The sequence below is a fragment of the Theropithecus gelada genome, chromosome 7a, assembly GCF_003255815.1.
Source record: "Theropithecus gelada isolate Dixy chromosome 7a, Tgel_1.0, whole genome shotgun sequence".
Classification (NCBI taxonomy): Eukaryota; Metazoa; Chordata; class Mammalia; order Primates; family Cercopithecidae; genus Theropithecus; species Theropithecus gelada.
In genome coordinates this window covers 30,755,338-30,768,136 of record NC_037674.1, presented here as the reverse complement: position 1 = coordinate 30,768,136, position 12,799 = coordinate 30,755,338, and the positions used below count along the sequence as shown (strand labels likewise).

Sequence of the window (12,799 nt, the reverse complement as noted above, 5' to 3'; positions counted from 1 at the left end):
GCAAGAGAATCGTTTGAACCCGGGAGGTGGAGATTGCAGCGAGCCAAGATTGTACCATTGCACTCCAGCCTAGGCAACAAGAGTGAAACTCTGTCTCAAAAAACAAACAAAAAACAAAGAAACTTTGCATTTTGAAGAGATCCTTTAACTGTGTACATCTCTTTATTTGAAGAAAATTTTGGAACATTTGAACTGAAAGAGTATATCCATTGCAAGTACCCGAAAAACCCAATTCAAATTGGCTTTATATTGAAAGGAATTTATTGTCTTATATAACTAAACAGCTAAAGGTGTTTTTTATTTCAAGTAAAGGTTGATCTAGCAGCTTAACTGTATCATGAAGGGCTGTTTCTTTCTGCCTTTTTATTCCTTTCATATTTCCATAATATCAGCTTTATTCTAATGCCAGCTCATCCCATAGTGTTAAAAATGGTCAGCAACAATGTGGGATATGTGGCTTCTTCGTTTATATCCAGCAGGGGGAGAAGTATGCCCAACTTTTCCTTCTCCAACTCTGAAACCATCCCACAGGCTTCAGTCTCAATAGAACAATATAGGTCACACAAGCCCATCCCTGAGTCAATTACTGTAGCAAAAATAATGAAAATATGCCTACTGGCTTAAATTACTAATGTCTACCCTTGGAAGTGGGAGTGCGGTCCATTCCATTCAAATGACAGGCTGGTATATGTGAAAAGAGATGGATTCAGTGCAGCCAACAATGTTTACCCTAAAGAGAATGCAAAAAGAGGTAAGCCATCCTCTTTGTCAAATACAATTAGATATTATTTCTGTGTTTCTCTTTCAATGTTAAATTGTTTTTCTTCTCTGTTTTTGTCTCATTAGCAAATTGTTTGCAACAGAAAACTATTTGGCAGCTATCAATGCATATAATTTAGCCATAAGACTAAATAATAAAATGCCACTCTTGTATTTGAACCGGGCTGCTTGCCACCTAAAACTGAAAAACTTACACAAGGCTATTGAAGATTCCTCTAAGGTATGGATATCTATCTATGATATATGGTGCTTTAAATATATCCTTCTATTAATTGGTTTAAATGATTATCTTTTTCTGTTCAATTGAAATAATTGAAATGCAAAGATTTTAAAAATTTTCTTTCTTATTGAATCTTTTGTTTTTTAAACTGATTTTTTACTAATGGACAAGGATCTGGTGTTTTTTTGTGACTTCTATGAATAGTTAGTTAGATTAAAAATCAGCTGTTACTGGCCAGGCCTGGTGGCTCACACCTATAATCCCAGCAGTTTGGGAGGCCAAGGTGGGTGGATCATGAGGTCAGGAGATTGAGACCATCCTGGCCAACATGGTGAAACCCCATCTCTACTAAAATACAAAAAATTAGCTGGGTGTGGTGGTGTGTGCCTGTCGTCCCAGCTACTCGGGAGGCTGAGGCAGGGGAGTCGCTTGAACCCGGGAGGTGGAGATTGCAGTGAGCCGAGATTGTGCCACTGCACTCTAGCCTGGAGAGAGAGACTCCATCAAAAAAAACAAAAAACAAACAAACAAAAAAACTCCAGGGTTACTGTATTGCCCTTCAAGTTCACAAGGATATTAGTAAATGTGTTTTTTGTTTTTTAGACCGGGTCTTGCTCTGTCACCCAGGCTGGAGTGCAGTAGTAAGATGACAACTCACTGCTGCAGCCTTGACCTCCTAATCTCAAGCGATCCTCCCATCTCAGCTTCCCAAGTAGCTGGGATTATAGGCATACAACCACCACACCCAGCTAAGTTTTGTATTTTTTTTTTTTTTTTTTTAATAGAGACGAGGTCTCCCTATGTTGCTCAGGTTGGTCTTGAACTCCTGGGTTCAAGGGCTGCTACAACCTTGGCCTCCCAAAGTGCTGGAATTACAGGCGTGAGCCATTGTACCCAGCCAGAAATTAGTAAATGGTGGTCAGTTGTGTTTACCCCTTTCCTTTCCCCTTTCCTTCTCCTTCCTTCCTTCCTTCCTTCCTTCCTTCCTTCCTTCCTTCCTTCCTTCCTTCCTTCCTCCCTCCCTCCCTCCTTCCTTCCTCCCTCCTTCCTTCCTCCCTTCCTCCCTCCATGCCTTCCTCCTTCCCTCCCTTTCTTTCCTTTTTGTTTCTTTCTTCATCTCTCCTTCTTTCCTTCCTCCCTTCCTTCCCTCCCTCCCTCTCTCCCTCTCTCCTTCCCTCTCTTTTCTTTCTTCCTCCTCCTTTTTTTTTTTTTTTGAGATAGAATCTGGCTCTGTCACCCAGGCTGGAGTACAGAGGTGTGATCACCGATCACTGCAGTCTCGACCTTCCAATCTCAAGTGATCCTCCCACCACAGCCTCCCAAGTAGCTGGGACTACAGGCATACATCACCACACATAGCTAATTTTTGTATTTTTTGTAGAGATGGGGTTTGGCCATGTTGCCCAGGCTGTTCTCCAACTCCTGGGCTCAAGCAGTCCTCCTGCGTCACCTTTGCAAGGTGCTAGGATTAAAGGTGTGAGCCACCTCACCTGGCCCACCCTTTTTCTTATTAAAGTTTTGCAGACTCGGCCGGGCACGGTGGCTTACGCCTGTAATCTCAGCACTTTGGGAGACCGAGGCAAGCAGATCACCAGAGGTCAAGACCAGCCTGCCCAACATGGTGAAACCCCGTCTCTACTAAAAACACAAAATTTAGCCAGGTGTGGTGATGGGTCTGTAGTCCCAGGCTATAGGAGAGGTTGAGGCAGGAGAATCACTTCAACCCAGGAGGCAGAGGTTGCAGTGAGCTGAGATCATGCCATTGCACTCCAGCCTAGGTGACAGAGTGAGACTCTATCTCAAAAAAAAAAAAATTTTTTTTGCAGACTCAGTGCATGGTAGAAGGAAGAACACTTGGTTTTCCCTTGTTATTTCTACCACGTGTGCAGTAAAAGGATATCCCTTTGTTAAAAAAATTTTAAGGTTTTTTTTTTGAGACGATGTCTCTCTCTGTCGCCCAGGCTGTAGTACATTGGCATGACATCTGCTCACTGCAACCTCTTCCTCCCAGGTTCAAGAGATTCTCCTGCCTCAGCCTCCCAAGTAGGTAGGATTATAGCTGCACACCACCACACCTGGCTAATTTTTGTATTTTGTTTTGTTTCGGTTTTTTTTTTTTTTTTTTTTGAGACGGAGTTTTGCTCTTGTTGCCCAAGCTGTAGTGCAATCGTGATCTCAGCTCACAACAACCTCTGCCTCCTGGGTTCAAGCAATTCTCCTGCCTCAGCCTCCTGAGTAGCTGGGATTACAGGCATGTGTCTCCATGCCGGGCTAATACTGTATTTTTAGTAGAGATGGGTTTCTCCATGTTGGTGAGGCTGGTCTCAAACTCCCGACCTCAGGTGATCTGCCCGCCTCGGCCTCCCAAAGTGCTGGGATTACAGGCTTGAGTCACCATGCCCGGCCTAATTTTTGTATTTTTAGTAGAGATAGGGTTTCACCATGCTGGCTAGGCTGGTCTCAAACTCCTGACTTCAGGTAATCCACTCACTTCAGCCTCCCAAAGTGCTGGGATTACAGGCATGAGCCACCACACCCAGCAAAATTTTTTTAAGTTTTTAATTTTTTAAGAGATAGCCTGTTGCCCAGGCGAGAGTGCAGTGGCTCACTGCAACCTCAGGCTCCTGGGCTCAAGTAATCATTCTGCCTTGGCTTCCCAAAGTGCTGGGATTACAGGTGTGAGTCACCGTGCCCAGCCCAGATATCACTACAGTCATTTTCTCATTTACAGGGTAACTTAGTATATTCTACTTTCCATTACTAGTATTTCATGTGAATGTCTTGAACTTCTACAGCTTTTTCTTTTTTCCATGTCAAGATAACTTGTTTTAAGGGAATATCATGTGCAAAATCTCTTAGGTAGCTTCTTGAGAGTGAGGATATGGAGGACACAACCAATATCCTCACACTTTGATATCATACTACTTTTATGATCCAGTTTTTCTTTGACTCTCAAAATGCAAACAAATATTTATTGAATGAATGAATAAGCTGAGTACAATCCGAATACAAAAGCCCACAAATCCTTTTTAATAATTCCTCCTAGTAAAAATAAAGCTGTGGAGATGTGAAATGATAAGCCTGACAATAACCTTGGAGGGGTATGAATCCCATACAGGAGCAACTGAAAAATTCCTTAAGTAGTTCAACATATCTCTTCTGGAAGACCTGATAATAATTATTTCTTTTATATATATATATTTGTGTGTGTGTGTATGTGTGTGTGTGTATATATATATATATTTGGTAAATTCCTGTAGCAGCTAAGCTAAAAATTTAGGTGAGGACTGGAGGCCTTTTTTTTTTTTGAGATGGAGTCTTACTTTTGTTGCCTGGGCTGGAGTGCAGTGGCCACGATCTCAGCTCACTGAAACCTCCGCCTCCTGGGTTCAAGCAATTCTCCCACCTCAACCTCCCAAGTAGCTAGGACTACAGGTGCGTACCACCACGCCCAGACAATTTTTGTATTTTTTTTAAGTGGAGACAGAGTTTGGCCATGTTGGCCAGGCTGGTCTCAAAATCCTAACCTCAGGTGATCCACCCACCTCGGCCTCACAAAGTGTTGGGATTACAGGTGTGAGCCACCATGCCCAGCCTTTTGCTTGTTTAAATTAAGAAATTATAACTTTCATATAATAATTATATATATTTTGTAAGGCACTGGAGTTACTGATGCCACCTGTTACAGACAATGCTAATGCAAGAATGAAGGCACATGTACGACGTGGAACAGCATTCTGTCAACTAGAATTGTATGTAGAAGGTAAGGAATTGATAGAAATGGTGTAAGTCCAAAATTATACTCTGAAAAAAATGTCATTGGAATTATTTAAGATCATGACTTTGAAGGACTCCATTTTTAAATATTTTTAGCATTTAATTTATTCTTAGTAATGTCTGCAGCATATCTGACAATACATTATTTCTGAATTATATTTTAAAATTCATTGTAGAAGGGAATTAAAATAAGTGTGAACAACAAGTTTCAGTCTAGAAAAATGCTATATTGACTGGGTGCAGTGGCTCACGCCTATAATCCCATCACTTTGGGAGGCAGAGGCGGGCGGATTACCTGAGGTCAGGAGTTTGAGAACAGCCTGACCAACATGGAGAAACCCTCTACTAAAAATACAAAATTAGCTGGGCGTAGTGGCTCATGCCTATAATCCCAGCTACTTGGGAGGCTGAGGCAGGAGAATCGCTTGAACCCGGGAGGCGGAGGTTGTGGTGAGCTGAAATTGTGCCACTGCCCTCCAGCCTGGGCAATAACAGCGAAACTCCTTCTCAAAAAAAANACTTGGGAGGCTGAGGCAGGAGAATCGCTTGAACCCGGGAAGCGGAGGTTGTGGTGAGCTGAAATTGCGCCATTGCCCTCCAGCCTGGGCAATAACAGCGAAACTCCTTCTCAAAAAAAAAAAAAAAAAGGCTGCCGGGCGCGGTGGCTCAAGCCTGTAATTCCAGCACTTTGGGAGGCTGAGATGGGCGGATCACGAGGTCAGGAGATCGAGACCATCCTGGCTAACACGGTGAAACCCTGTCTCTACTAAAAAATACAAAAAACTAGCCGGGCGAGGTGGCGGGCATCTGTAGTCCCAGCTACTCGGGAGGCTGAGGCAGGAGAATGGCGTAAACCCGGGAGGCGGAGCTTGCAGTGAGCTGAGATCCGGCCACTGCACTCCAGCCTGGGCAAGACTCTGTCTCAAAAAAAAATAAAAAGTAAAATAAAATAAAAAGACTATGTTACCAGACAACACTTCATAGAAACATATGTGATAAATGTTGGGTGTGGTGCTTCACCCCTGTAATGAAGGGTGGCTTGAGGCCAGGAGTTTGAGACCAGCCTGGGCAATATAGTGAGACTTTGTCTCTTACAAAAAAAAAAAAAAATACATGATAGGCCAGGCGCGGTGGCTCATGCCTGTGATCTCAGCACTTTGAGAGGCTGAAGCAGGTGAATCACAAGGTCAGGAGATCGAGACCATCCTGGCTAACATGGTGAAACCCCGTCTCTACTAAAAATAAAAAAACAAAATTAGCCGGGCATGGTGGCAGGTGCCTGTAGTCCCAGCTACTCAGGAGGCTGAGGCGGGAGAATGGAGCGAACCCGGGAGGCAGAGCTTGCAGTGAGGCAAGATCGTGCCACTGCACTCCAGCCTGGGTGACAGAGCAAGACTCCGTCTCAAAACCAACCAACCAACCAAACAAACAAAAAACATGATAAAATATATAAATGATTTGAGATATCATGGATATTTATCTCAAAGAGCTTCCTTGGTCATACCCTGTATGTATGTATGTATTTGTGTGTCTGTATGTATGTATACACACACACCTAAGCTCGGAAATAACAATCTACCATAGTGCATGCATATTGCTTATATTTGTTAGATTGTATTAAGGTCTATAATTTAGCTCCATGTATACAGAAAACATACCATTTATTTTATTTTATTTCAAATAGATTTAGGTGGCCAGGTGTGGTAGCTCACACCTGTAATCCCAGAACTTTGGGAGACTAACATAGTGAAACCCCATCTCTACCAAAAATACAAAATTAGCTGGGTGTGGTGGCAGATGCCTGTAATCCCAGCTACTTGGGAGGCTGAGGCAGGGGAATCACCTGAACCTGGGAGGCAGAGGTTGCAGTGAGCCGAGATTGTGCCATTGCATTCCAGCCTGGGCAACAGGAGCGAAACTCCGTCTCAAAAGCAAAAACAAAAAACAAAAAACCCCCGAAAACTATATATATATAGTTGCAGTTATTTGCAGTTACTCATGCTGTACCAAAGGCAAAATTTTGTAGTAGCCAAAGTTTATCTTCAAGGCTTCTCCTCCCATACCTCCCTAAGGAGAAGCCTGTTCAGCTTCCATTCACTCAAGGCCTAAAGGCCACCTCTTGATGATGTCTTGCCACGGCTCCAGGCTATACATTTTTATTATTCTGTTTTCATTTTTAAAGTTGGTTCTGCCATTTGTAGGAGATTTTTTTCTAACCAAGGCATCCACATTGGGTTTATATGCCCCAACCTTTTTTAAATGTCTTATTCAATTTCAGGAGGATAAAGATGACCAAGACAGGAATGAAAAGTTCTTCAGAAATTATGGTATCGTTGGCCGGGCGCGGTGGCTCAAGCCTGTAATCCCAGCTCTTTGGGAGGCCGAGACGGGCGGATCACAAGGTCAGGAGATCGAGACCATCCTGGCTAACCCGGTGAAACCCCGTCTCTACTAAAAAATACAAAAAACTAGCTGGGGGAGGTGGCGGGCGCCTGTAGTCCCAGCTACTCGGGAGGCTGAGGCAGGAGAAAGGCGTGAGCCCGGGAGGCGGAGCTTGCAGTGAGCTGAGGTCCGGCCACTGTACTCCAGCCTGGGCGACAGAGCAAGACTACGTCTCAAAAAAAAAAAAAGAAATTATGGTATCGTAGATTGTTTTGAGCTACAAAGACCCCTTCTTTTAAAGATGAGAAAGTTGAGGCTTGGAGAAGTTCAGTGAATTGCCTGAGCTGGCATAACAAATCAATAGCATTTTAGGAACTAGAACTCAAGTTTCCTTATTCTGAAATAAATTTTTTTTTCCATTGCGTTTTTGGGTGAAGATTGAGATCCAGTTACATATTTTTAACAAGCAGTAGACAATGCTTTCATTTTTAACCATTTTTTCTCAAATGAATTCTGTATATATAGTAGCTATAGAAAGCAGCTTATACTACCGGCCGGGCGCAGTGGCTCACACCTGTAATCCTAGCACTTTGGGAGGCTGAAGCGGGCGGATTGCCTGAGTTCAGGAGTTTGAGAACAGCCTGGGCAACAGCCGTCTCCACTAAAATACAAAAAAACTAGCTGGGCGAGGTGGCGGGCGCCTGTAGTCCCAGCTACTCGGGAGGCTGAGGCAGGAGAATGGCGTAAACCCGGGAGGCGGAGCTTGCAGTGAGCCGAGATCGTGGCACTGCCCTCCAGCCTGGGAGACAGAGTGAGACAGTCTCCAAAAAAAAAAAAAAAAAGAAAAGAAAAGACAGCTTATACTATGTTCTAGTCAATGAATAAAGTATGGTTTCAGTCTACAAAAAAATATTTATTTATTTATTTATTTATTTTGAGACGGAGTCTCGTTCTGTAGCCCAGGCTGGAGTACAGTGTCGCCATCTTGGCTCACGGCAACCTCCACCTCCTGGGTTCAAGCAATTCTCCTGCCTCAGCCTCTCATTTATGTCATAATGAGTGTAAGTTGTTAGTTTATTTGTGCATGAATTTAAAATAACTGTTGCTTACAGAACATTGAATAAAATAATTCCCTAAATCACTGAAAAATTTCTGCAATCTTATAGAGATACTACTATGTGTGTAAAGATGGGAATCCAATTTAAAACTTGGTACTTGTCCTGAACCATGCTACTAGTGGCTATTTTTACTTTAAACAACTATCATCTAGATAAAAGAAGTACTAATAAAATATTTATTGTATTAATCATCATTGCTATATAAACACAGGCCTACAGGATTATGAAGCGGCACTTAAGATTGATCCATCCAACAAAATTGTACAAATTGATGCTGAGAAGATTCGGAATGTAATTCAAGGAACAGAACTAAAATCTTAATGACTATTAGAAGTAACTAAGTATTGTTATAAGTTTTTTAAAAAGACCTGGAGGCATTAGAAATCTTTGTACATATTATGGCCAATTGTACAGGATTGCTTTCTGTTTAGTACTCTAGTTCTGTAGATGGCAAAATATTATAAATCTATAGAAAATAAAGTGACTTGAACCATTTTTGAATAAATCTAAATAAGAACCTATTTTGATTCCTTATTTCTTCATATTAATACATACGTATACATTTTTGTGTTACTGAATTAAGCTTGCCCTTGTAACAAAATATATTTTGGTATAGTTACCAGGACACTTACTGATTAATTTTTAACAAGGTAGAATTTTAAAATAAAAGATTGTTTATAAATAACTTTTGTTTGTATTAATATACGATTTAATTGACTGAATGGTTGACTTTGGTATAATAAATGTTGACAGGTTTTCCGTTAGTTTCCAAATGCACAGAACCTTATTTTTTGTTTAATACTTGTCTAATGCTCGTTGTTCAAGATTAGACTAGTTCAGCCTAGTATAAAATAATTGTTTAGAAAACTTATCTTCAACTTCAGTTATAGGCTGTGCAACTGAAAACCGATCATATTTCATAACATTATCTGGTGAAGATAAATTTTTGAGCGAAATCATTCTCTAGTACCTCCAAGTAGACAAGGGGGGAAAAAAAGACAGCAAAGTGTAAGATATTAATCTGGAATATTATGGTATTGGCATTGGATTGCACCACCATTTGTGTTGTATCACTGGGATTATGCAGGTGTTAAGCACAATAGCACAGCTTCCCTTTTGTATGTAGTTATTGTAATTCTCTAATTAAATTTTAAAGGCTTTTTTTGTTTTGTTTTGTTTTGTTTTGTTTTTGAGTTGGAGCCTCCCTCTGTTGCCCAGGCTAGAGTGCAGTGGCACAATCTCGGCTCACTGCAACCTCCTCCTCCCAAATTCAAGTGATTCTCCTGCCTCAGCCTCCCTAGTAGCTGAGATTACAGGTGCCCGCAACCACACCCAACTTTTTTTTTTTCTTTTTTTTTTTTGAGGCAGAGTATCGCTCTGTAGCCCAGGCTGGAGTGCAGTGGTATGATCTCGGTTCACTGCAAGCTCCACCTCCCGGGTTCAGGCGATTCTCCTGCCTCAGCCTCCCGTGTAGCTGGGACTACAGGTGCCCGCCACCATGCCTGGCTAATTTTTTTGTATTTTCAGTAGAGACGGGGTTTCACCATGTTACCCAGTATGGTCTTAATCTTATGACTTTGTGATCCGCCCGCCTTGGCCTCCCAAAGTGCTGGGATTACAGGTGTGTAAGCTACCTCCGCACCCGGCCTTTTTTTTTTTTTTTTAATGAGATGATGTTTCACTCTTGTTGCCCAGGCTGGAGTGCAGTGGCCCAGTCTCAGCTCACTGCAACCTCTGCCTCCCGGGTTCAAGTGATTCTCCTGCCTCAGGCCTCCCAAGTAACTGGGATTACAGGCGCCACCATGCCTGATTAATTTTTTGTATTTTTAGTAGAGACAGAGTTTCATCATGTTGGCCAGGTTGATCTCCAACTCCTGACCTCAGGTGATCCACCCGCCTCAGCCTCCCAAAGTGCAGTGATTACAGGCGTGAGCCACTGCACCCGGCCTTATTTATTTATTTTTGAGATGGAGTCTGGCTCTGTAACCCAGGTTTTAGTGCAGTGCAATCTCGGCTCACTGCAACCTCTGTCTCCTGGGTTCAAGCAATTCTCCTGCTTCAGCCTTCGAAGTAGCTGGGATTACAGGTGCGTGCTACCACATCCAGCTAATTTTGTATTTTTAGTAGAGACTGGGTTTTACCATGTTGGCCAGGCTGGTTTCAAACTCCTGACCTCAAGTGATCTGCCCGCCTCGGCCTCCCAAAGTGCTGGAATTACAGGCATGAGCCCCCGTGCTGGCCTAACAAATTTAGTTTAAAGATCTAATTGGCCTTTATCAGTGACTCATGAATCAAGCAGCATCTTATGTAAAGATTTAGAAGAGACATTACTAGAAGTAGCAGAATAAAATGACCTTTGCAAAATTATGATTAAGACAGTGAAAGAGATTTAACTTAACTGAATTTATCTTGCTTTTAACCTCCAAACTGTCCTTGTTCATTCCTGGGTGTAGGACTAACTTTAAAAAACTTAGTTTATAGTTTAAACAAAGTCAGTGATAGCCCTTTCCCAAAGCCGACCTCCTTCTTGCCTGGGGACTAAATTGCCTTTGTAGGACTAACATTAGCCACAAGGTTAAAAATTAGCACTTTGGGACGCTGAGGCAGGTGGGTCACCTAAGGTCAGGAGTTAGAGAGCAGTCTGGCCAACATGGTGAAACCCCGTCTCTACTAAAAATACAAAAATTAGCCGGGCATGGTGGCAGGTGCTTGTAATTCACAGCTACTTGGGAGGCTGAGGCAGGAGAATCACTTAAACCTGGGAGGTGAAGGCTGCAGTAAGCGGAGATTGGGCAATTGCTGTCCGGCCTGGGCAACAAGAGTGAAACTCCATCTCCAAAAAAATTATGGTTTAGTAGTCATACTGCTGGAGGCCGGGCACGGTGGCTCACGCCTGTAATCCCAGCACTGAGAGGCCGAGTCGGGTGGATTACCTGAGGTCGGGAGTTCGAGACCAGCCTGACCCCAACATGGAGAAACCCCGTCTCTACTAAAAATACAAAATTAGCTGGGCGTGGTGGTGCTTGCCTGTAATCCCCTACTCGGGAGGCTGAGGCAGGAGAATCGCTTGAACCTGGGAGGCAGAGGTTGTGGTGAGCTGAGATCGCACCATTACACTCCAGCCTGGACAACAAGAGCGAAACTCCATCTCAAAAAAAAAAAAAAAAAAAAGTCATACTGCTGGAGGCTACAAAATTCTGACCCTTCCTAAACTGCTCCTAAGATCAGTGCTTGAGATATTTTGCAGACCCCGCACTTAATGAATCAGCTGGCACCACCCAAATCAATAAGCTGACTCATCTAATCTTGTGGCGCCCACCAAGGAACTAACTTAACTCAGCACAAGAAAACAGCTCCAACTCTCTATAATTTCATCTCTAACCAATGAGCACTTCTGGCTCACTGGCTTCCCCTCACCCACCAAGTTGTCTTTCAAAACCGCTCCCTGGTTAGGCGCGGTGGCTAACGCCTCTAATCCCAGCACTTTGGGAGGCTGAGGCAAGTGGATCATGAGGTCGGGAGTTCAAGTCCAGCCTGGCCAAGACGGTGAAACCCCATATCTACTGAAAAAACAAAAAAAAAATTAGTTGGGTGTGGTGGCAGGAGGCTGAGGCAGAGAATTGCTTGAACCCAGGAGGCAGAGGTTGCAGTGAGCCGAGATCGGGCCACTACACTCCAGCCTGGGCGACGGAGCGAGACTGTCTCAAAAAAACAAAAAAAAACAAAAACAAAACTCTGGTCTCCCGCACAGCTGGTTCTGTATGAATTACTCTTTATTGCATTTTCGTGTCTTAATAAATTGGCTCTGTCTAGGCAGCACCCCTTTAGGGGTAACAAAAACAATTGGTATTTACATGGTAGCTCAAGCAGGAACAAGAAACAGCATAATACGAAAAGTGGGTTGGTTGATGTCTGGTAACTTCAGATCACTTTCCTTGCAAGAGTTAAAACAGTGGGGACTTGCCTATCCTGCCAGCTAAAAGGGGCCTGTTTGGGGATTTGGCTATCATCTCTCATGATTTATCAGGAGATCAGATAAGTAACCAAATTTTGGGCCAGGCTCGGTGGCTCACACCTATAATCCTAGCACTTTGGGAGGCTGAGACGGGCGGATCACCTGAGGTCAGGAGTTCAAGAGCAGCCTGGCCAATCCCATCTCTTCTAAAAATACAAAAATTAGCTGGACATGGTGGCAATCACCTGTAATCCCAGCTACTTGGGAGGCTGAGGCAGGACAATGACTGAGACAGTGAAAGAGAGCTAACCTAACAGACTCCATCTTGGTTCTAACCTTTAAGCTGTCCTTGTTCCTTCCTGTGCATAGGCTGAACTAACTTTGGGAGGAACTTCATTTATAGATTATAGTTTAAAACAAAGATGGTAACAACCTTTTCCCAAAACCTTTTCCTTCCTGCCTGGGGATTAGACTGCCTTTGTAGGACTAAGAAATTAGCCACAAGATTAGAAATGATGGTTTAGGAGTCATGCCGTTGGAAGTTACAAGATTCTGACCCTCACTAAA

At 43.1% G+C, this 12,799-nt stretch overlaps 1 protein-coding gene across 3 annotated transcripts in view; it reads left to right on the top strand.

Moving 5' to 3' along the window:
* DNAAF4 (dynein axonemal assembly factor 4) overlaps nucleotides 1-12,799 on the top strand; it is an 86,443-nt gene that overhangs the window by 64,451 nt on the left and 9,193 nt on the right. The window contains exons 8-10 of one of the 3 annotated variants that reach the window (XM_025389671.1): nucleotides 847-1,000; nucleotides 4,658-4,763; nucleotides 8,489-8,962. In XM_025389671.1, coding sequence (XP_025245456.1) covers nucleotides 847-1,000; nucleotides 4,658-4,763; nucleotides 8,489-8,598 — 370 coding nt within the window. In that variant the 3' untranslated portion in view covers nucleotides 8,599-8,962. Of the gene's footprint in view, nucleotides 1-846; nucleotides 1,001-4,657; nucleotides 4,764-8,488; nucleotides 8,963-12,799 lie in introns of those variants that run through there. The other 2 variants (XM_025389672.1, XM_025389673.1) reach the window with 2 other exon arrangements.